The sequence below is a fragment of the Varroa destructor genome, unplaced genomic scaffold, assembly GCF_002443255.2.
Source record: "Varroa destructor unplaced genomic scaffold, Vdes_3.0 BEIS01000001.1, whole genome shotgun sequence".
Classification (NCBI taxonomy): Eukaryota; Metazoa; Arthropoda; class Arachnida; order Mesostigmata; family Varroidae; genus Varroa; species Varroa destructor.
The window spans coordinates 48,533,526-48,559,828 of record NW_019211454.1 but is presented as its reverse complement, the minus strand read 5'-3'; the positions used below and the strand labels follow the sequence as shown (position 1 = coordinate 48,559,828).

Sequence of the window (26,303 nt, the reverse complement as noted above, 5' to 3'; positions counted from 1 at the left end):
GCGAATCAGTTGGTGTCCGAGTCTTGTGCGCCGGTGGTAGAGCATCACATAATCAACACTAGAGGCGTCAGAGGCCTAACTATTCGATAGACTCGACAAGATTTTGGCAGCGGCATTAACAGAGTCTGAGAGTAAGGTCGTGTGGTGTTGTCGAAGTTCCCGTTGCTTCTGCTTCCGCGGCCACAAATTGTAACTTGCCGTTTACCGCTAGAGACGTTCAGCGGATAGCGTCGATAGTCGAGGAGGGAAGAATACAAACATAAATTTGAGCCAGATTTGTTGGCCTAAAGTTAGCTTTTATCGGAATAGGCACCGAGTGTTAATTACTAGAAAACTTCATCGAGAAAAAAATGTAACAATGTAATCGGCCTGCATGTCTTGTGTGGTATGTTATATTTTAATAAGTCGTTGGAGTCGTTACAAGATTTCCGGACCAGAAACTTTTGTATGATACGTTTCACCTGAGTAGTCAGACGCTTTATTTATTTGATATGAGAACCATTGTATTTAATAAACGCGTGCAGGAGACCGTCTATTAATATTACTATCATATCATACACCATTGCCATTCGCAGCATATGTTTGGCTTTCAGAGAAGAGTTAGACCTTATAAAGCATTCACTGGTATTAGCCTTCGGAGCGCGGGGCAGAAGATTTTTATCGAAGTTACGTATTGAACAATATCATGACGAGTTCCATATTAGCCAGCGAGCGTGACCAAAAACAGCTCCTTCTCTTCGAAACGAAACAATTAAATCCGAACCAACTCATCGTTTAAAAACCCTGAAATTGAAATATATATAATTACATATTTATATTGCCCGACAGTACCTTCACCAGCAACACATAAAAAAAGACGCAGGACGAACAGTTGGTATGTACGCTGAAGCGTATGCTTCCACTGCCGCCTTGTTTGTTAGTGTTTGAGGAACTATAGCTTTTGTTACATCGCTGCATTTTGCATCTAGATACGAAAGGTTTATATGAAAACCTATGAAATATATAGGAAAAAACCACCTGAACAGACCCACAATGTTATGATTTGGTTCATTCATGATAATTACGATATCGATTGTATGTGTCATCAACATTGAGCCTAGTACTATTCCTTCAGGCGTAAAGGTCGTTGTTGAGTAACTTTACAGCCTTGCTTTGGCCTTGGTACAGGGCGCTTTCTTTCCTGACGATAACAGCAGTCAGCCATTTATCTGCCAACGGCCATGCAATTGTAGGGTTATTATTGTGATCCGAAGTACGTTGTGTAGTGGCATACGACGTGACTGGCCTACACGTGATCCTAATCACGGCGTTGTTAGCGAGCAGGGCTGTCCAGAAGAATCACATTCTATGCGCGCGATCAATCTATCGTTGATCAGCAACCTACAGCTTAAAACAACATTATTGTCTAATAGTTACTTTTTAAACGGTGGCGCTAGACTGACGACGGTGTGATGCGTCTTTCCCAGCAGAAGTAAACGGAAATAGCAACAACACTAAACGCATAACATTATTCAACCACCGGCATCCGTGTACGTATATGTGTGATTTAGTTATGATTCGTAAGTTGCCGGGTCGTTTGCTTTGCGGATATGGAAACTTCACCATCATAATGATTTCTTTTATCTGCCGATGCTTGATCAATGAAAAAGAAGCTTCTTTAAAAACATCTTCGCTTTGTAGAACATGAGGAAGGTTTCTTGGTATAGGCGAAAATATTTCAGTATTTGGGTCGCTAGGTGCGTCACGAAGTGGTGGTATGAACATTCAAAACAATGGATTACGAAGTGTTCGACAGGCTTCCGATGACATGCGTTTACAAAGTACATAAACTTGCCGACAAATATATGCAGGCTACTGGTTACAGCCGAAGTGTGAACTACTGAGACTTCTGTGTTAGAAATTACATCGATGCTATACAACCGAGTTCTTTATTTTCCCTACAATACGACTATGCATCAACAGCGGAAGGCCCAGCTTTTATGTGACGGGCACTTCACTGTTCACCTGTTGATAGTGGTAAAACGTGAGACGGTATGGTACGACCTAGTTCAGTGTGTTTCTGTAAACATTATCACATCATAACTAACACTCCAGTGGAAGCCTTCGGAGCCTAGACAGAGAGAGATGGCTCCAGTATCGTGGTATCCGTGTTGCTTTTTTAGTACATGCATTCAGGACGCATTTGTCCTAACTAAGTTACAAGAGTGGCAGGTCCGTGTCGCATGAGTAAAGTGAAAATTATGAAAAGCTGATAGGTAAACAACCAAAATAGTGACGGCTTACAGAATCTACTAAAAAAAAAGGAAGCCAAATAGTTGTCGCAACTGATAGACGAACTTGTACCTTTTTTGAAGGAATAACCATCATACAACACGGATCGTATAATAAACCATCTATGTATTGAGATAAGGATTTTTCTTCAGTTGCTGGATATAAGCAGATGCTCGCCACTATTGGGGTGGTAGCGTCGCTCGTGCAGCACGGGATGATACATTGAAGTTTGTTACTTCTGTTATTGGTCGTGTCCATCATCGATTTCTCGCGCATCGCAGCTGAACAGGAATACAGCAGCTTTGCCGCCCTGTCTCTAGGATGACTCATTTTTAGTTCGAGCGACCTTTTTCCTCATCTTTTTTTCACGAATTGCCTACCTGAGATTTTTGGGTTTGCAACGCTTGTTTATTTAGTAGCTACATTAGTACTTCGGGCATGAGATCCAAAAACTGGAGAGAATCTAATCTTGGAAGTAAACATTTTTTTGAGCAAAGTCCGTATTGATCGCTAGCGTTCACCTAGCTGGCTTAACAGCCCGTCGAAAGCAAAAATGATGACATCATTCATTGTCGCAGCCCTTCCGAGTAAATTAAGCGTTACGAGTTTCTGCAACGGAAGTTTGCAATGGCGCCGGGCCAGAGCTGCACTTAAAGGTGAAAATGTATGTACGAATTCTAGCTAAAATGATTTACTAATTTAAAACTTTTAGAACTAGAAGGAATTTTTGCGATAATAGATCTTTGTTGTAGCAGTTCTATCAAAAAATTATTGATTGTATCCTCTTCTTTTGTCAGAAACACAAATCCCTCGGCCTGTGTTCGTTTTTTTTGAAAATTATACAATTTATCCTCGATTCCATACGTCGAAGTTGGCGAAAGATTCTCTATAGACTTTACATTTTTTAAACGGTACGTAATTACCTTAATGACGCGGTGTTTTTACCGGATAAATTAGCAACTGGTTGGCATCGTTCGATCATATGTGTATGCAAACATGTCAGTTGTAACCGATTATAGGATCGCAATTTTTATAACTGAATACACGAGATTTATGCATTGCACACTGGCATATCAATTTATCGTCTGATCTTCACCCATGTTAGATTAGCAAAAATAACGGTAAAAACACACCATTTTGTAAGAAAAAGGGCACATCGCTTAAAACTCCTACAGATTTATTTTCAAAATGTACTGACAGAAAAGCAACAGTTACCTTGCCCAATGATGCTTAACAAGAGGCGTCAAATCGATGAAGCAGAATATTCCGACGTTGGCGACTTCTTTTCAACAAACGATAGCGTTTCATGCATAATGACATCGTTTCATGGAGCCGCTGATCCACGCGGGGTTATCTAATTTTTTTGTTCAAACCAGTACAGTCTAATCTTATCGTCGAGCCTTGTGTTGTTGGCCTGCCTGTTTCAGCTGGCCTTTCCGTTGTTGTCTGCATTTAGTAGTACTTCGGCCATCTTAAACGTCTTGGTATAGTCACTTCGGTGATGCTTTTCTTCTGGCTATTACTGGTGATGCCGCTGGTTGCTGCTCCCGAGATGGCATCGGCGGTTTTACTGGTGGAAACTATCCTTCTTTTGTCTTCCTTCGTAACTCTGATCGTCACCTCGCTTTGCTAGCTGTTGCTTCGTTCGTTCGGATCAGTTAGTTGATCCATGATTCTACAGGGAAATTTTTTGACTCTTTTGCTTGAGCCGAGTCGCCTTCGCCCCATCATCCGTTTCTCACGTCTAGGTTCATCATTTTCTGCTTGATAGGTTATCTTTCTTCCATTTTGGAGCTCTCAGCTTCACTTATGCCCTCCTACGCAAACATCTTCTTATAGTTTCATATCTGCTTCAGTGTCGTTCCGGTTCCCTTAATCCGTTTGTAGTGCGTTAGCTCGTGTCGTCGATATGAAACTTCGGAATATTTCGGCCGACTTCGATTTGTGTTGTTCTATACACCTTTCTTTGACCTCGACATACAGCATAATGCTATGTTGTCACTTTCGTCTGCAGGGAGGTATTTTTGCACTGCGTAACAAGTTGACCGTGTTTTCGAGCCCATTTGGCTGGTATGAGTCAGTGTGAAGGGCGCGCACCATAGCTCTTATGATGTTTTCTACCGGGGACTGACTATCTGATGCTTCCAGCGATATGTCTAAGTGACCGGTGGCAGTTTTTGAAAACAATAAGCTCATTTTAACAGTGCTGGACGACATGGTAGGTGTCATCTCCATGTTTTCGTCCCTATTCTCGCCTTCTGAATCCTACAAACACTCGCGACACGTACGGTGACCGTACAAAAGGAGATATTGTGTAGCATATTTTTTTCTTTGCTCTGCACACAAGGTCAGATTGGTTTCCGCCGGCGCCGAATTTTGCGCTTGTCAATAATATACAAGACGCTCAAAGCGACAGTATTAGACAAAGTTAGTATGACAATGCCTGAGCATAGACAGATGGCTATCAATAACTATGTATGCGTGCGTGTGGACGCATGTAAACCGTCGAAAGAATCGACGATATCCCTGATTCACTTGTCCTCTACGGAACGCTTCGCCAGCCTTGTTTCCTTTACCCTTATGTTGTGTTTGATCGATATCTAAGAAATATGACAATCGATGACCGCTTGGTAGTCGTGTAATGGTTCGACTTTTTTGTTCTTTCATGCTGTACCCCCTCCCTAAAAAAAGACTAATTCAAATCTTATCAACCCTTGTAAGCTAATTACGGTGACGCCGTAAGTGATATTAACATAGAAAAACAATTCATATTTCCCCTAGAGTGCTAACCTTTCTTTCATTGACATACATATTATCGCTTCGCTGCTCTTATCACAGAGTAGAATACATTGCAGTCACGGTAGGTGGAATCGGGATGGCGAACAACTTACTTCAGATGCACTTACAACAAAAATAGAGATGTCTAACAAAAGACCCACTGTGCCAAACAACAGCCTTAAAGTGTCCTGGAGAGCTAGAGGCTTGCGGTAGGACGACCTTTACGTTCGATATAATGCAATATGCTTCATTGGTAGCAGTTGATATGGCGTTCCGTTCGATGAGCTACGCATTTTTAGATCACCCATTTTTTTTACGGAGTCGAAACTAAGCTAAAATGTAAAAACATCATCACGTAGCCATTGTTCTTGATTTTCTTATTCTTAGTTCGCAAAAGTGCACCTTTTCCTTTAGCATAGATGTTATCTCTTCGAACCAAGCCGAGCTAGCAGCACGTCATCTCCATACAACGTCGAGGGTAGAGATTAGGGTTGCACTACCACAGATTGCCCCTCGCATATGATCTGCTTTACAAAGCGCTAGAGCGACTAATGCGGCTTAGGAGACAGATGGTTTCCTACATACGTCAGCGGAATTGATAGAAAGACGTTATCGATTTTTTTTTTAGCTTGACTTGCGCCTCTTGCGACTGTGATGTAAAAGGTGGTAATGCTTCGTGAATCAAAGTTCTACGTAACTGTTAAAGAGATTTGCTATAAGATGCCTGCAGCGGTTGGATTGCTGTTTTTCGCTAGCTTATCATTATTCGGTCTCCGGTGCGTCAATTGATCCTAACCCAATCGTCGTTTTACAGTTGTCGCACAAAGGGCAAACTGTATAGCCATTACAATAAGGCATTAACCACCGACGAAATGTAAGTGCCCTTGAGCTGTGGCCGTACGTAAATTGTTAGGGAACAGAGTATCGAAATATTAGCTGATTACGTTAGCTGAGATGCTCGACCGTCGCGCAGCAGACCTGTCATATGTAACACGATTACGGGAACAAGCAGGGCCATGTAACCAGCTATAATTTTGAAATCAAACTTTTGGATATCTACCTACTGTCCTGCTAACGAGCCCTGTATCTTTTTATCAATCTTTGCCGGTCACTCCAAGCAAGAGAGACTTAATGTATCGGCGGTGTGCGACACCCGCGGTCCACAGAGACGCTTCCACGTCGCGACACCCTGGCGGCTTCTCACTGTCATTCGACCATCGTCATTGCCCTTATCAATGGCATCATTGTTTTCTTTGGTGTGGCCGAGGGTGAAAAGAAAAATCTGAAGGAGCGAGAGGCACAGCGGTTAAAGCAAACAGAGTGTGAGTGATAAACAGCTAAAGAACTGTGTTGTTTGAATTAGCTGATCGCTTAATAGACGGTAATGACTATCATGGATGACTATAGAACAGCTTTTAACTCAGCGATAATAAGATGCGATTTGTCAAGAATGACGGTTAGAAGAAGAGTTACTGTCATGGAAATGCCCTATAGACGTAACTCAGTACGACAGAAATTTCTGTAGTTTCCGAAGGCCAAAGCCTTTTCTTATCGTATTCATTCTCATTTTAGATGCGTGTTAGTTTTTCTACTACGGGTTTTAGCGATTTCTCCTGCAGTCCTGAACTCAGTGAGACATACAGTTCCTTTCAGACAGGAGCGATGTGACTCAGCTAGCCTATAAATCAATTTGGCAATATGCCTGAAGACATATTCGCATAAGATATATAACAAATTAATAGATAAATTACTATAAAATGAATGATTTGATAAATTTGTTCTAGCCATTAGGTTGTAAAGGTCATCTCTAGCGATTGCTTTATACTACCGTTTAATACATGGATTCTTATCGGGTTTCTCTTTAACAGAACTGCACATGTATGCATCATTATGGTTCTTATCAGACGCGTTAGCGATGTCATATCCGGCGCTTCCAAAACCATCATGTACACAAATATCGGATCTGACAAATAAATGCTTCGCGAGCGTTACAATGCAGTAACCTCATCATTCATCGCTTTCATTTGTGACTAAAAAAAAGACTCAGCTAGATAACACAATAACTAATTGGAACTCTTATCGTTGCCACTGCTTCTTGTTATACAGGTTGAGATTTCAGCTGCATGTCACATTTTACAGCCGAAACTTCATGTAAAAAAAAGATATGCCGGCATTTTGCAGTTTAAACAAAATCAGAAGGGCTTTTGTGATTACACTAGACGATCTGGTTGCTTTTGTGCGGTTCATGTGAATATGTACTCGTATCAGGGCAAAATGCCTACGAAGCATCTCCTTCGATAACTTTAGTTATCACAATTTAGACCCTCAGGATCCCCCATTGCCCCATCACTCTTATTCCACTGGTCAATTTGGTGCCCGTCCTTTGCTTTAGAGAAGGCATTTGAGGGCTGTATTCACAATATTCGATTTTACTGCGGGCTTCCCTTGAGCCTCCGTAGAACTTAGTCCACATTAAAATCCTCTTTAGGACCCTCACTTTAATCGTAGTAGTACAACTACTACTACTACTACGGCTCAAAATGCAATGGAACGTTTGTTTGCCATTTAATAGCAATAGAAATATACGATTTGACCGGGTTAGTCGTTAGCAAACGCTATTCTCTTGATTGCTAGATCGATGTCATAAGTATTTTTGTATTTTACGATGTGTACTTATTCCGGTATACTGGGCATAAGTAGCCTGTTTATAGAAAATTCTGTTATTTCCTATAACATTTGTTTACGTACACAAATCGTGGTTATGCTATTTAGGAAATTGCGAAACAAATTATACTCTTCTTTGATCCTTCACTCAGCTTTGGTCTCCGTATCTTTCGATAAACCCTCAGCATATGTTCTATCCATCGAAAAATTTCGGAATAATTAGCGCGTTAGATGAACGCTGTCCTCACTATACGACAAGAAACTTGTGTAAATTGATCGAACAAAGAATCTGTGCGAACATCTATCTTTGCAGCGCTGGACAACACGGCCTCCGCAAACTCGAGAGATTGAAGTAGAATGACCTCCCACTAATAGGCTTCATTGTCCTCCCGCTGGTACCCGCACAATGCCCTCGACGTTAGCGGCCCCCTCAAAGCATCTAGTAAAAAATAAAGATACCCGGAAGTGACTGAGTGGACCCGCGGCCTTGAAGTCTCCACAATGCTTTAGACAGCAGCTCACAGCAACGTGATTAGAATTGTCTAGCGAAACACGACTTGCCACATAAAAATACGGATAGAGGGGTCGCGAGATCTGAGTCGGTCCATTTTGTTAGCGTATAAAGTAGGTAAATACGCAGTGGGGTGCGAACAAAGCCCAAGCCACCTCGAAACGAAGGGAAGTAGACCACATCGACCGGATGGCCGCGGTGTCTCCAGTAGCAGCTTCAGCAGCAGAAGCAGTTTAGCAGGAGTAAATCACGGGAATCCGGCTCTTGATTACAGCGATATCGGATAAACACAGACGTGAGTAGTGTGTACTTGTCGTGTTTTTGTGTCTTACTGTAATGTGTCACGATAGAAAACACCTCAGGTGCGCTGGCCATGGCTCGTTAGAAGAAATGAGTGTACGTTTGCTGTTGGGAATATATATCAGAGTAGAAAAAAAATAGGATATTTTTTTTAACGAATAAAATATTATTGATTCTATCCATCGTTAGCGATTTTGTCGGTTTTGCATAAACGCCAATATAACCCCTAGTCTCCAATATACCGTATCATTCTCTAAGAGGACTTCCGCAGGGCAGGCGAGATAAAAGGCTCCTTCCTACATATTTCTAAGAATAATCGTAATTGGGTGATAATTTCTTGATTAATAGCTGTCCTCACAAACTATCAACACAGCTGACTCGCAATTGTTAGCCAAATTGCACGCATCACTCGAGTGTAGTATGTACTCATTGATCCTTATCGGACTTTTAGGGACAGCTTTAGGTGCAGGAAGTTCGAAGAAAAAAGGAGGCCGTAAAAAAGACCTTGGATAGTTGTCGTATGCTTTTCACCACAATCTTCATTCTCATACATGCAAGAATAAATAGTACAAGTAGTGATTGTATTTTCGTAATTGTTTCGTTCAGTCGGAGAAAAATTTTAGCGCAGTTGCAATTTGGCCAATTCGGTTGTAGCAAAAGGTCAGAATGAATAAGTTACAACTTCTCTTTTTAAACTGCAGAGGGTAGAGGCTGCTCAGTACTGGATACCCACAACGGAATCCGGATGCTCTTGCGTAAAAATAGTTGTGTCAGTAGACGTAAGCGAGTTTTCGCTGTGGTCTTAGGCGCTGGCATGGGTCCCTGTGTAGATACGTTCATACCTTGCTAACAATTCTAACCCATACACGCTGACCTTCCAACCCTGCGCAAAGGACTACTTTAAACCAAACGGATGCCAATTAACTTTCAAAAAACCACCGGCTGATCCGTACGTCAAACGAACAGTTCATCGAACTGTTGGTGTAGGACGAAATAGTTTTCGAGGCTACTTATGAAAACCTTTTTACTGAAATGTAATTTTGAGATTGACATTTTTATGTTGAATAGGTTCTTTCTGAGTACGAGGGAATAAGGTTTTTCGCCTTAACGAAGAACTTTTCTGTCAATGGTAATTTTTTCGCGGCAGAACTCTGTATACAATGCCACTATAAATGACCCAGGACATTAACTAATCTGTAGCAAACTTGCCAGGTCAATGCAAGGTCGATATGATGCAGTTAATGATGTTTTAGGCCAAGGCTTCTGAGACATAATCGAGTTTCGGGTTGCTCTGGGACCCGACCAACTTCGTAACAAGCATCGAAATAAATGGTTTGCTTGGGACATAACAATATATGATATGTACGCCCTTGGACATGGTCGTCAGGGGCGTTATACGTAATCCCGAAACGCACAAATGATGTACACAAACGGGCATTTAACGCAATGTCAGACTGGAAACATCTGACGTTTACGGCAAAGATCTCTCTAGGTGCCGAATATCACTGCAAATGTACGAATTACATAGTGTAAAAAGAGCCACCGGCTGCATTGTCGACTAAGTAATTTTTCTAGCTAGATCGAAGCGTCGAAGTCACATATCTCAGGTAATAGAGATCGCGTCGGGGTCAGCAGAATTTAGAAAGCTGAGCTTTGGCAGTAGTAGATATACTAAAATCGTTGAAATGTTTTTATCCAGACTTGCGACCGAGCGCCTTGAAGGTGAGTGTAGTTTATGCAGACATTAGCTATATATTACAATGTTATTGTGATAAAGGTGCACATGCTGCGCAAATCCACAAAAACGTTTAGTGATCAAGATACGCTATCCGAAGGAACGTCCTAAACGGGGTCCTGTTGCATTTGTTTCGATCAAAGTTCTATATGAAAGATGTTTCTCACTATGGTCAATCAATCACGAAAGGGTTGATGAAATTTTATAAAAGTTAAACAGAGTTGATAGGGGAATAGGTATGATATAGGCAAAAACTAAGGAATCATCATCTAACAGTTCTAAATTATTCGAAGAAAGCTGGTTGCTAGAAGGTACTCCATAGAAACGCTACTGCTAACGTGGTTGGTCGCGCGTGATGAACAGTGGATTACGTACAAGAATACCGCGTAGAGAATCTTAATTTGCTTCAGAATCTGTGGCAGAAAGCCCAGGTAGACGCTAAAGAAGGTGATGCTATGTCTTTAGTAAAATTGGAAAGGGATCGTGCATTATGGGTTGCTGCCAGCTGGCAAAACGATTTTTCCGGACTTGTCCTGTCAACATCTAGCAAAATTATACCAAGCCATTGAAAAAAAAACGGCCGGAATCAGGAAACAAATAAGGCGTTGTCTCCCACCATGACCACATAAATCTTTAGTTACTCGCTAAAAACTGAAAGAATCTGAGTCAAAATTTTAGTGTATCCGCCGTATAGGCCAGATATAGCACCAGTAGACTGTCATCGGTTTTTGGTTTGTACAGAACTCGCTTAACGGCATTAATTTAATTTTAACAAAGAGGCGCAAATACGAGATACCACAATTTCTCGTCCAGACACAGCAAAAGACCTATAGTAATGGGATAATAGTGTTACCAGAGAAATAGCAGAACGTAATCGATTAAAAGGCATTTAGAAGAGTAGACTTAATAGGTTCACTCACATATGTAATATAGTTATTGCTAAATAAACTATTATTACACCAGGATACTACGTAACTTAAGGCAAGAAAACCACGGGGGCGTCGTAACAAAAACCGCATCATTATACAGGAATCATACAAGTAAAAACATTACATAATACGCTTGATATACGAGCAGTTCATTCAGGTCGCATGCTCTATTGTGCTCGGAGGTGGCCTTTATAGACAATACGCGAACAAAAGCAATCCTTGATATGCTGGCGTTTTTTCTTCTGCAGAAAAACAAAAGTGCTTCAGGCTGATTGCGCCCTTCGCCGACATGCTGGGAAATTTGAGATCTCCTCGGGTAAACGTACGATGAACAAAGGCACCCGCAACTCTCTAATGACTTAACTATTATGAAAGTGGTTGAAAGACGAGGCAGCCACGTTGAAAAGAACTGGTGGGATGCTTTCTAGACATCTCTTCTAGGTGACTTCTAGACATAGGAAAAAGAAAGGCTTTGTGTTTCCGCTATTTGTTTCCAATAGAACGCTGGCTGGCGTCGGGGTATCCATGAACTCATAGCGTAAGCAAAATGACGTGACCACACATTTTCGTACACGACGACAATGTTAGGAACGTGCCACGAAGTCGTGCAATTTATACCGAGCCAGACCAAGGATCGGCGTGTAACAACTGCAACTTCATTACGCACGCCATGGACGAAAAATGATTCTCTCTTTGATGATAAAGCTTATTTGGAAAAAATTGCATTGGCGGTGAAGACAAGCGTCTGAATTACCTCGCCACAAGCGCCACAGGATCTTCTACCTTGGTGACAGCTAGCATCATTAACGATGATGAAAATACCATTGGGAGTACAAACTTCCGGCCGCAAACGTCGAAGGATAGATTCAACGTGCAAATAGAATAGGACCAGCCCGGAAAGCTGACCAGGTTGCTTGTCACAGAACACTAATGCAGCAAACCTATTGCTCCAAGTGCAGAAATAGACGGATGACGGCCTTTCTTTCAGTGTTACTTTGCAGGACAAATTTGTGCTTGTCTCAGCTGCTTGAAAATTCCTACACCCGCATGCAACAGAAGTTTTCACAATAACGGTGGGGGACACAATGAGTGTGTTCCTGAGGAATTGCGAATACACACTGGCTGAAAAATTCACAGACATTCATGGTGCTTTCCCAGGTCCTGGTTTGTATTGAAATTGTTTTTTATGTAACAATGCTTCTGCTACATAATCATCATGAGTTGAGGCGAGATAAGCTGTCACATCGATTTTCGGAATTAATGACCTGTACGCTTCCGAATTCATTGTTTTCGACGATATGTGCATGTGCCTCCATGACGATTCAACGGTAAAGTGTTTACCTGCTAAGCTTGGAGACAGTCCAGATTCGAAACTGGGCATGGAAAAACTTGGTTTCATGCTGGGGTGTCCGGTTCTCTGAAGCGATGCTTAGCAAAGGCAGTACTGAATATCAAACTGAGAACATTCGTATGGCATCATTCGTAGGTACTGGGATTTCTACGTATAGGTCACATTTGCAAGCCGTAGGTAATGTAACGGTTACCGTACTACCTTTTTTTTTTTTTTAGTAAAATATCAGCTGCATATAAGAAGTGCTTTGCGATATTAAATAGCTGCTCTATATATATACATTGCCCTCGCCCTTGCGTAGTAATGGTTGCGATCTTAATTAACAATTATTCACCTGGTTCAGCTGCGTTCCCCCTACCTATGGCAATATTGGCCATACGTTTAGCCCTGCGTCTCGACCGTGCGTTTTCTAATACTGTGAGCGATGCCCCATTTTACTTTGATGTTCAGTTCAGGCCCTCGCATGCTTTGGCGGTCGATAGAAAACCAACGACGTTACTCGATCAGCAACTGTATGCATATTGAGGTCAAATACTCCAAAGCTTCACTGCAATACTTTTTCACGTCAATATCGATGGAAGGTGCTGTTTCTATAACATCTACGACAATGTTGGCAAATCGACAAAAAGCGCTCCAGACCAATACCTGTAGATAGATCATATATATACATGCAGGGTATACCAAAATGTATACTCTTTTCAAATAATTATAGCTTCAGTTATCGTTTACGTATAACTAACACCGAAAGTGCAAAAGAATCCGTATAGTCGATGTCTCCCAAATTATTACCGCTCTGGTTTATGCACTGCTGATATCGTTAGGGTCTTAATTCACGAAGTTCAACAAACATCCGTTTTAATGTTGTTGCATGTATTTCGTCAGTTGAAACTTTTTAACCTTCTGGTGTTGTCGAAAAAGCAAATTGGGGCTAGGTCTCGCAAAAGATTCACGTAACTGGTCCCAGCGTCTACACTTTTGGGGATAAATATATATATATGGACAGCACAATGCAGTACGGTTGACGAAAAGGGAAGCAAGAATATGCGCACGCAAGCTTATCCATGTAACGAATCCATCCATCGCGGCAAACTCTCCGCGTCCTGATAGCGGATCAGGCACCCCGTTGACCATAGGGTGATGGCAATAGCCCTAATGGTCCTTCCTGCGTGCGCTATAGCGGTGCCCGGCCCTTAGCCACAGTCGAACAGGATTGGACGATGATAGCTTTGTCTTGGTATTCTAAGTTAAGGCAGTTGAGGTAAGACAGGGAACGCCAACGAGCAATGGTTTTGAAGCTAATCGAAGTAGAGCAGCTATCGAACTGTGCGTGCAGGAGAATAACTTTTGTGCACCCTCGGCATTTTGTTAAACTTAACTGATTACCTTGGTGCTTTATGCGTAGTGTATAAGAGATAATAATATTGGTCACTCTTGCCAAGTTGTTTAATATGTGGCAATTATAATCGACGTCAAAGGTCCATTATGATAAGTTGGCCGTGACTATAAAAGTGTATAATTTAGTTCTGCATATATCGAGGGATACTAAGTGTAGATCACCCGTGCATTTCAGCTACTAATAGTGGGTAAGTATTGCATTAAGTGAATGCTCAATTGGCGTAAGAAAGCTTCGTATGGGCGGTCGTATTCAGGTGAAGCCCTGACAGAAAACGAAGGTAAAAAAAAGGCTACAAAATTTAGGAATTTAAGATTTGATCTATGTGATATACGCTCTCTTGAACTAATAATAAAAATGACGGAAATTCGAACCTTGATACCAGTTATTCAAAGCACTGCGCTGAGATCCGTTCCCGTATATTTTCTGCTGTTGTAGCTTCATCGCCTCGTGACAAACGTCCAGTAAAGGACGCCCGTCAAAAAAGTATGAAGTTATTCATACCTCGTATGCGAGCACGGCGGATCAAAGCAATTAGCGGATTCGTTGACGTCTAGCTAGCTTAAGATGCGACAGAGTAACGGCCAGCCGTTCATTTCCGTACGGGCAGCTAAAGCTTCTACTGTGTTAGATCATTACATCTTTATCTAAAGAAGTTCGTAGCTTGCGTTCGAACTTCTAAACACTACTGAAACGTTGATTTTTTAATTTTGTGGGGCAGGTAAGCGTCACTGAGATAAGCTCGACATTTTTTTCACGCCGATAACAACCGAAACGAATAATTCGATTATCGTAGATGAGTGCAGCTAGTATATAGGCAATTGGAAATAATAATGGCCGGGCTAGTATCCTAAAACTTTCTTGAATAGCTTGGGTATAGTGATTTTACCAGGCGGCACCATTTTAGAGTTAGATCACGAAAACGATAAGTAAGTGTATATATATATATATACTGCCGTCTCTTTGTGAGCCGTGAAATTGGTGGTCAAGCTTCGACTTTGGCTTGTTTATACGAGGAGTCAAAGTACGCAGAAATATTGAAATATGCCAGTTGATAAGATGGATGGAACATGTGCACCATTCTTAAACGAAGTGTTCATTTTACTACTTGCACACGTGCGGTGTATATATATCATGCATTTAATAGAAAGCGGCAATTAATCGAAGAACGATAATATCTGAGCACGAAATGTTGGCGGCGTTCGTTGATGGCAGTGTTCGAGCTCTACTCTCCGTCGGAACTACCGGCGAACAAGTGTAGTAACAATAAGAGTAGCAGAATTTTAAAACTAATCGAAGACCTTATTCATAGATAATATAGATCATACTGCACACAACAACTTTCACTAAAATCGGCATAATTCGCCAGGGATGAATGCAGCAAAAATCAACGATATAGTAGAAAACAGTTTCTACAAGCCATTTATGACTTAACTGATGATTGCAAAAAAATTTATAGTAATAGCTAGCTGGGTACGTGGATGATTGTCAACACTGACCTCGACGCTGACGAAAAAGCCGACCGGATTTCGTAGCTCCCTCGTATCTAACACAGTTAATAAAAATTGTGCATGATAATGAAACCGAACGAGAGTTTTGTTTAGTTACAAATGCGTTCCTTGTAAAGATGTGCTTTCCGCTCACCTGTCCTCATACAGTAACGTGAGAATAGTTACGCAGTGTGATTATACGACCGATTGACCCTCTCGATCTCAGATGCTTAATGGCCTCGATGCGAGTTAGTAAATCAGAGACATCTAGCAGAAAGCGAATTGACCGATTGGAAAAGTGGCGCGCTCTTCAATGAAAAACAACATCAATATAGTTTATTTCCTTTTGAAAATGCTGTTTGTCCGTATACTTCGATAGATGCTCGTGTGTCGCCATGTCCATATGTTTTTCGATACTCATCAACAAGCCACCGTCGTGCTACTGACTAGAAGGTGCAGCATATGCTAAAGACGTTTCTAGTTTTGTAAGTTTTTATAAATGTCGCCAACGCACTTACTCTAAACGTCCCGCTCGGCCCTGCCGAGCTGTTCAGGTTACCTTCGTCAAGCGGTCTGTTATGTAGAATGTCGCTAGAGTAGCTGCAACGACAGCGCCATCTTTCGTCGCCTTTTTTTTCTTCATGTCCCAAAACTTTAAGGCAAAAGCGACCCTGCCATTGGTGCCGACAGCAACGGCAATCATTCCCACCATCTGCTAAAATCTCTGAGTGAAAGCAGTGTCAGGTCGCCCCACGCGAAGTGAGATTTTACCGTTGTCTCCGTTTGAAGCCGCGGCGCAGATATAACTTCAGCCAGGTCACTATCAGGAGTGCTGACGCAGGCACCAAACAGCATCGCTAAAATGTGTTTTTATCGTTCTGATGGAAGCGATCAAAGAGGCGACTACTAGACTTGAGCAAAAAGCAGAAAACGCGGAGAATTAAATTTAAAATGACCTCGTTATTCGAGTGCATGCGAAGTTCTTCGCATAATATGAGATTTGTATGGAGTCGTTCATGGATGGAACATCTGCAGTGAATAAGCGCAGACAAGAAAAACAGAACAAAGGCTGATTTCATGAATCCTTAATTTAGTTAGAACGCTTATAAAATGCGCTTGATAAAGAAACAAAAACAATGTTTATTGTTGACAAGCATACACTGTTAGCTGTTCTAACACATTTAGTTGATATCTAGAATATCATCCCCTGAGGTCTAAGCCTGTGGTGCATGGCAATTGCTAGATAAAGACCATCAAACGCTTGTAGCCCTTAGAGCGACAAACCATCCGTATCCAGACCGCCTGACCCAGATTTACTCAGAAAATTTTACAGGCAAGTTTTATGAGAAGACTCAAAGTTACATAACATTAAGCGGTTTCAAATATTAGCGCTAGTAGCGCAAAAATACTGGCGCGTTGACTGTTTTGAACAGAATCTTGAGTTTTGACTGAGTAAAGCGCATCTCGCTCATTACAATAACACCAATTTTCTAAAGTTACCAAGTAAGTAGCCATTTAATTTGTTGACGCTAGAAAACAGAAAGCGTATTATTTTATGCAGCCATATTGTATAAGTATTAATTATGCCACCAATCAGAGACGATGTTGGCGAACAATCAGCGAGCAATAAATCAGATAGTTCGGATTCTGCGAAAACTACCAAATACTACTTTTGCTTTATCTAGCCTATTCCGTTTATGCTTCATAAATGCGGCCAATTTTTTTCTCACATCGAAAAAGCCACTCAATCCCACAAGAATTCGAGCTAAACCAATATTTCGTGGTCGCGTGCGTGCGTAACCTCCAGTGTCTTTGAATGCTCATCTTTTTAAGTGATCGAAACGTACATTAAATTTTAATGTAATTGACTACTTGTCTTTAAAAAGAAAAAAAAGCGATGAACACCTGACGTTCGCATTCACGGGTTTTGAAATACAAATTAGTTCTACATGATTCAAAACTGCAAGCCTACTCCTGCTGGAAGAATAGCGAGAGAGAGAGAGAGAGAGAGAGAGAGAGAGAGAGAGAGAGAGAGAAAATAATAATCCGAATGCTGCTTATCCCTTAATATGTTTTATTCATTGAATGATAGTAACAGCAAAAAAATTATTTCCAGACAAGAGAGCCTTCTGTTTAGCGACTAATGGGCTCCTAGGATAACGTATTTTACCAACATGTGGAGCATCTGTAAAACGCTAACCAACGTAGATGACAAAGAAAGATAGACCTTTCCAATTGTTTGATAGCGTTCCATACTGGTTTTTTTTTGGGTTCGCCCGTAATAGGCTCAGCACGAACCTCGAGTCAAGCTTATCTACGTTGACTCTTCGTTATCGTAGAAAACGCGGAATCAGCTGCCAGTTTCGTTAAGTACAAATATCATCGACTGATCGTTGAGGTTGTTCGCTCTTATAGTATATAGAAGTTACACTTGTCATGGTCCCACTGGAACCAAGAGTTCATTTTAAAGTGGGACACGTTAGTTTGGTATCTTACAGAATGCCCAGTAAACTATCTGTTATAGTTCTACTATTTCGAAACAGCTCCTTTACAGAACTGCTGTCACAACTGTTTAAACGATCATATTCGGAAACAGAGAGGTGCTAAATGCCTAGACTTATATGTTCAGCGCATCACTGTACTTTAGCTAAATGCGACAGTTGCTGATCCTCCCCCTATTCTGTCAGATTAATTTCAATTTATCCGATTCAGAATATGTATCTACACTAAAAAGCCGTTGTACACTCATGGACGAGTTTGTATTCTTTGACAATAGACATTTCCTAATCTCGCTCATGTACGTTCGTAGCATTCATGTCGTCACCCCGTGCCACTTTTGAACGACAACCAAACAGCTACAAATGACACCCCGGTCAACAAATGTCATTTGTCTAGTTTTCAAGCTTCGCCGCCGCCACCACCGCCGTTCCTTGATGCTGGCCCTATTGTCAACGCACCTAGCGACAGCAGCCTAAGTCCTGACGGCAGGCTATAACGGCTAGTATCGCTGTACGCGAATCTGCCGAAGGAAATGCTGTCATCAAATATCGATACACAATGTCGTCGCATGAAACTACTCATGGATACGTGTAATGTAATAGTGAAAATGGTTTTAAAATTCGTAATCGGTTGATTAATCCCAGTCCTAACTTAGTCTTGGTGTAAGCCTCTGTTCGGCCTTATTTGGGTTGATTTCAAGTGTTTACATTGTCCTCAGGTAAGCCTAATACTGGCGTATGTCGCGAGTTCATCCATTGGACTGGATTCCTTTTTCCTTTTCCGTTACGCTCTACTCCTATCGAAAAGAGCAAATTGAAGCGTGGCAGAAAACGATCAACGAGCAGCTGACTGTGGTGGATTTTACCGAGTCCTATTGTCACGGTCGAATAAGTCTTTAAATGGAGAACTCAACAAAGTAGTAAATGTGGTTAGTATCATGATTACTATACTTCAAAGATAAAGTTATAACTAAAAACTATCTCGCCAACCGCACTAGGATCAAAGGAACAGAAAAATTAAGCTATTCTAACTTAGCCAAATCACCACCTCGTAAAATCTCTTGCATGTAAAAACCCTGCACTTTTTGTCTGCGCAGCGCTTCAGATTGCGTAATACTTCAACCGCCGACGAAACAAGTCTTGAGCTCATCAAAACCTATGCTGCTATGATAGAAATTCTATCGTGAGAAGAACTTTCGTATTAGGAAATGCAGGATTTTCCTTCAACGTAGACATTGACAAAAATCAGGACAGAAATGCAACGGTGCCGCCCAATCATACGCTAGGCAATGTAACATATAGATACGAATGCAACACTGCTGAAGAGGTCAGCAAGGTTTAATTAGTGAGCGTATCGTTATTTTATTCAATATTGCGATTATAAGTATTTCATATTGAGTCACCAGCACCAGTGACTTCCAATCATATTCTCAGAGCCCTTTTTTACAGCAGGAGGAAACTGCACAGCTTTTAAGAACAGTTACTAGAGGAAACAAGGTGCGGTTGTTGATGTGATTACCTCTCAGACGCGTTGGGCATAAGCGAGATTATTGTTGAGAATTGCTTAATGAATTTGTCACCGTTAGACAGATTTGTCAAGCAATACTCGACGTATGTTTAGTAAACTCAAAATAGCACACAGTAATGGCTGTGCGTAATCCTTCGAAGCCAATACCGGCCTCATCCAACCAGCAGTAGGCATACCACTCGCGTAAAATCACTGGCCAAAGGCTTTTACCGCCTTATATCCAGAGCAATAAGCATCATTATGATCAAGGTTAAATGTGTGTTCCCATCATATGATCATACCGTGTCCTGTGAGTTCTAGTGGTGGGAAAGGCTGGCTCGCCGACAGAGTCGCAGCAGCAGTAAGGATACCAATGCGAATATAGTAGCGTCGCAGGCCAGATGGAGGACACACCCTTAGGCAATGGGACCTAATACCAGGCAGGCGTTATGCGCCGTGTTTCTGTCTGTACGTTTGTCTGCTTACCTGTCCTTTCCATAGATCCATTTAACTGCGGCACTTAGCCGCACCCCTGGCTTACACAGTTAACCTACTTGCTGGCGGCAGTCATCTTGCTTGTTTGCTTGCATATATTCAGTATAGCTCGTTTGAGATAGAATGGCAATACTTGGCTATAGCAAACAGTAGAGTCATTAGCTTCTATGTGCCGTTCAGTAGCAGCAGTGGCGGCGGTGGCAATCGCCCATAAGATAGCTTTACAGAGTCTATTATATAATTCTGTGAATACATATTATAGGCAATCGCTTTGAAAGCCTGACGTGACGTTGCTCGCTACGCCGTGAAGACGACAGCGGCGATGAACCTACTGAAGGCAGAAGTGGGTACCGGATCTTGCTGACGAGGGCAGCTGGAAAGGCCTGAATCAATAAGACACGCTACGATGATCTGCTAGGGCAGACCGGTAGCGTAGTCAGTGCAGATGGCTTTTCTGCAACTGCTGTGATTGCTCACGACAATACGATATTTCGTAGTATATGAAAATTTGACGACTCTGATAGCTAGAGGAGACCATCATGATTATCGTTATGTGCGTCGTAGTCGTTACCGCTGGGACTATTGCCGTCACTGTTTTTAGTGACGCCAGCGTCTGATAAATAGATAGAAACACTGGCATTAGGAAAGTGGCTGTTGTTACAACTGGGTTGTACGTTCGAACTTACCATTAGCGTCATCGTAATGATAATGGTGATGATTTTAAGACTAATAGTTAGATTGATACATGCGACATTTTGATAGAGTCATGGCTACAGTGGTAAACAACCGCCGTAAAACAAAAATATTTTCCTTTGAGAAGACGCCATCGTTGCCGATGAACATAGTCGTCAGCGAAGCTCTTCATTCCCCGTCGAAAAGCTCGAAGGTAGCCAATCAGGGTCGAGAAGATGAAGACGATAGCTCCACTTTCACCGCCATTAACGTTATCAAGCGTAATGGGCGTGTAGGTGTGTGTGCACGAAATGCGAAGTAGAAATTAGGACGGCTGTAAGCGAAACACTTCGAAGAAAAGCAAAATTATTGTAACAAAATGGCGCCCTGCTCTAATTCATGTAAACACTGCTTAATTAAAGCTCCATACAGATGGATATATCAATTACAATTAATCTAATGGAAACAACAGTACAATGTCGATCTGTCCTGGTTGTTTTTCTCTCTTTGTCATTCATATATTGATTCTATCTTCTTGAGTTAATGATCTATTTAAATCATCTACTAGCAGTCGACCGATGCTCTGCCTGAAAGCAACGTGGTATTCTATAAATATAACGGTGGCAGAATCATGACTTCCATTCGCTTCGTTAATGAATACTAAGACAGATTTTGCCAGATAGATATGTTCCAAACAAAAAGAAAAAAAAAATACACTTTTTTATTAGCATCAAATCATAATGGAATATGAAGACGAAACATTAATGAGCTACGAATGTGCGGGCCTGTCGTGAATGTGTGTACACATAGATATATATAAGTTTGGACATAATACAAACGTATGTACACTTCTGCTAGCTTGTCAACATAAACGTTATGCTACAGAACGAAAATTTCCAAGATGAGAATATCTATATATATATATATATATATATATATTAATTAATAACATATAATAATAGTATATTAGTAAAAGAGTGATATTAAAATATGAACTATATATAGCACAAGTTATGCGTTTGTAATTTTTTCGTCTATTAAAAATGGATAGGTTAACGGGTAGCCTGTATTAGCAGGTTCTGAAACTAGTAACGTTTTGCTGTCCCAATTACACGGAGATTCTCTCCTTGCTATTCGTTGGATTCGAGCGTTCGTCAAATGCGCTACACTTAACACACGCATATGTACACCTTCTGCTTTGGACATTAATGCAGGACATCAATTGAAACACCTGCTGCCTTCCTCGTCATATCCTTTTAGCTATAGTATAGATTGCCGTAGTTACTTTTCTTCGTAGGAAAAACTAACGTAACCGTTTCGCGCACTTACTGCTACGAAGCATGTCCACGAGATGTTACAGTGCTGAATGATCCTTAGTTATAAGAAGTACCGTATTTTTACATAGCAACTGATATACTATGATATGAACTGTTCAGCTCAAATGTGTGTTATGATGTCTAGGCAGAAAATAACCTAAAAAGCTCATAAAAGGACGATCCAATCTTCAATCGGATCCTTGGAAGAAATTGCTGATTGCGACTAGCTAAAAAGTCAGAAGTTTTTCCAGAGCGTTTTTCGAGATAAGTTACCAACTAATATCTGTACAATTTCTGTTCAATTAGTGCCTGCCATGGAAACGCCTTTGAATTTGGCGCCACTGCCAGTTCTCATTTTTTCGTTAGCACTACTTCGAATCCTTCGTCCGTAACAATTTATATATGTATTACAGTTAAATAGGACAGGATATTACTATTTCGAGAACCTGCTAACACGGGCTACTTGTTAACCCATCTACTGTTACGAGACGAAAAAAAATCGCAAATATATAACCTCAGCTTTATACAGTTTATATTTTAATTAATATCACCACAAATACACTATCATTTTTCCCTCTAAATTCTCACCTTGGAAATTTTTATTCTGCAGCATAATATTTATGCTCAAAGCCTTGACCTAGCAGAAGTGTATATACGTTTGTATTATGTACAGACTTGTTCCTTAAAAAAATATTGTATATACGTATTTGAAATTTAAAAAAAATTAGAGTGCGCTTGATATTGTACACAGAGGTCATTGGAGCAGAAGTACGGCCCGGAGATAGTGAGAGTTCATCTATCTACATTTTCCAGAATGTCTTTTTCGAAACGTTGTAATTGCCCCTAGAAACTGCTATACTTGCTATAGTTATGGTTGAATATGGGTATAGCATGACCAATATCAGTGGCTTACTTTTGAGTGCAAAAGGCTTTGTCCGTACGCAAAACATCTAGTTTTTCAATTATCAGAACAGATTAACAATAATTAAAGGCGCAATCGTACTATACGACGAGAACAATTTAGTTGTGGCTTACAACTGAAAAATATACGGCAATTCTAAAAATGCCAACCTCAAAATTTTCCCATTCTAAACAAGGTTTTGAGAAAACAGATTGGAAACGAAATGGACGATGTAATATAAATAACACATGGCGAAGAATAGCACATTACAGGTCCTGGCCACCAGCTGTTGAAACGTTCACCTCTTCTTCACAAAAGGAAATTATTCTCGGCATGTTTACAATAATTGTGCTTATACTTGTCTGTTTTTGAAAGCTACGTTTGTTAGTCGTTCTAGATTAAAGGTTTATATTTTTTTTTATGAAAGGGCACATGCCAAGAAACGTTTTAAGCCATCAAGACGCTATACGGAGGCGGCCATTAAATCTTCTCTTAGCGACAACAAATGAAACCCTACGTGTTTCTGTTGTGTAAACATTTGTCGCGCTAGTTTTTGGATAAATCTTGCGAATAACCGCCCCATTCGTACCATTATATTTAGTCAATGATCCCTTGGGATGTCTGGTTTTCCTCACTTCAAATAATGTCCAAGGATAAAAAGCTGTTCTGGCAACAACTATAATAAGTGTAAATATAAGATAATAGTGTAAAGATTAAAACCTGTTTTAGACAAGAGGAAACGGCTCTTCGATGAGCACGTGATTTTATTGACGGCGGTATACGTTGCACGTCTCTCTATTTTCTATCCTTCCCTTTAGCCAACTGTCGAATTTACTCTTTGGTGTATTGGATGCTGCCTTTCTGTCGTTGTTGTAGGAAATAAGACATCGTATAGTAGATTGATATCTTTTTGCTCCTTCTATAACAGGCATTTCTTTAATGCACTAAACATTTATTCGATTCAAAATCTTAAGCTTACTACAAACTCATACGCTTTAGTTATTGAATGTACAAGTACACATGGGATTGTGCATACTTTTTTTTTACTATTATTACTGGAAGGCTTGGTATAGAAAAACTACAGAAGCTTCAGCCGGTAAAAAGATCTAAGATCCATCTAATTTATAGTTCAACCTAATTTTTGGACCATCCTAGTCGGCGTCCGGACTCTCCCAGTCGGCCTCTAAACTCTTCTAGTCAGTCTCCAGACTCTTCGAATCAGTCCCAGACTATCCTAGTCAGTCCCCGGATGCTTCTAATCAGTTTCCGGAACCAGTTGTAGGGCTCTCCTAGTCCGTCTCCGGATTCTTCTAATCGGTTCCCGGAATCACTTGTCAGATTTTTTTAGTTTGTCCCCGGACTCTTCTAATCAGTTCCCGGAATTAGTTGTCGGACTCCCCTAGTCAGTCTCCAGTTGCTTTAAGTGTCGCCGTTGTCCGTCTGCATACAGTGATTTTTGTACAAGGTTTACTATCTATTTACAGAATGTACCCCATGACATGTACGCGTGATCAATAGATACGTTTATCTCCCGATTGTGAAAATCAAATCACCAGATTGTGGAAAAATAGGCATAACTATTCTTCTGCGTTCCGCTTTTGCCTTCACTTGCAGGCGTGCCATAAACCTAAGGAGGGTCACCTAAACATCCACATCATATCGCATACCCACGACGATGTTGGCTGGGTTCATACTGTTGATCATTACTACGAATACAGTAAGTATTTGGTTTCCTTTATTGACAGAGTTTAAATTACACATGCTGAGCCATTGTGCATTTATGTTTGCGTTATACTACGAGGGGCCAGGTTAGCTATGATAAACTGTGTTTTTACCCGTGAATTTGTTGCGGCCGACGAATTTCCAGCTATATTCAACACTCACCTGTAACCTCTTGTCAAGGTACAATTCCAGCCAACTAGATATTTTAATTTAATCAGTTAGGAAATTTACCAAGAAGGTGCTTCTCCGTTGTACGAAGAGGTGTTTTAATATTGTAGTTCAGAATAACTGTGGTTCTCACCTAATGCATCTTAAATAATACGTTTATGTTAGAATTGTGTATGTTTAGATTACGCCTGAACAAATCACATACATAAAAGCGTACTTCATTAATGAAGTACATTTTTTCAATCTGCTTTCGTATCTCTTGACGATTTTTAATACTCTAAGCCATCCGCGCACACTTTGTAGTTGTGTTCTACAACTGTTCTTCTAGTTGTGTTAACTACAACTATTACATTACGACTACCACGACAGCTACTGTTTCTTGCCAAGGTACTGTATTTCGAACTAATCTCCCCTCAATAGCTTCAGCACGTGAAAAGGAAGGCAATTTTGTTCTCACGGCTCGCTCTTTCTCTCTTTATTTTAATATTCTCTATGTATCGAACTACAAGAGAAGTTATACTTCTCGCTTACGAGGTTCGTTAGCTGAACCACTCTAGAACGAGACTGGCAACTTCTAGAGAGTGTGCCGCTGCGATGGAAATATGGCGGAGCTTGCGATCGAGGAGAACAGAAAAATCGAAGACTTCTTCCCTTCGTTGTCGTCTAGGTACGACAAGGCCTAACAGGAATTATCCGCGTCGCCTGTTGCTACCGCTGCCCCTAACGTCAAGCTGATCCTGTGCCATTTTACCGCCGGTTTTGCCTCTTATCAGAAGGATAGGAAATGGCATCGTGGCATACTAAGTACAAAACGGGATCGGGAGGAGCCGGACGATAGCTTTAGACTCAAAAGGGATTCTTTAACTGATGCAGTCGCTATCGCTGCTGCTGCTGCTCCACCTTTGATTGTTGTTAGCGCAGGTGCTAGGGGGGTGAGAGGGTGATAGGGATCCTATCTGCATAACTGTACCGTCGGGGTGTTTTGACACGCCGCTCCTGTCTACTCGGCGGTTTTGTTTTCTCGAGCTAAAATTTGTTGATAACGACCCACATGCATATATTGACGCGAAAGCGAAATCAGCCCAAGAAGGAAGGGTTTCACGGCAACGATGAGATGTAAGCAAGCGTGACCTGCTTACCCTGTACTGCGCCTGGTAACTCATGGACGATAGTATAGTACTGGTAAACACGAACAGATCGGACGGGACAATACCCTTCGGGTAAAAATTCAGCCGGGCTAACCCTGGTGTTCGTTTACCAGAAGGCCCTAGTCTTCCGTCACGGTGGGGATGGAATTGTTGATATTCTCAAAAATCAAGTTTTATCCGACAATCACAGCATAAAATAAGAACTTCCTATATTATGTTCTCCTATGTTCTTGTTATTTCTTTTTCCTATATTCTTGTTATTGATACAATGCTTTTCAATTTACTTGGGTTTTGTAGCTGATTCAAGCAACAAATGGATCCGCCCATGCAAACACGGACATACGTGTCTTTATACGGCACAACTTAGACCGGTTTATCTCATTCGTTATCTAGTATACCGAATAAGTTGAGAATCATGTCACATAAATATTTACCAGTCTAGTTGGCTGCAGCA

At 41.1% G+C, this 26,303-nt stretch overlaps 1 protein-coding gene across 1 annotated transcript in view; it reads left to right on the top strand.

Annotated features, from left to right (window-relative positions):
• The window catches only part of LOC111246225 (lysosomal alpha-mannosidase-like), an 89,709-nt gene that overhangs the window by 11,918 nt on the left and 51,488 nt on the right, over positions 1-26,303 (top strand). Inside the window, exon 5 of the mRNA XM_086977797.1 lies at positions 24,426-24,528. Coding sequence (XP_086833923.1) covers positions 24,426-24,528 — 103 coding nt within the window. The remainder of the gene's footprint in view (positions 1-24,425; positions 24,529-26,303) is intronic.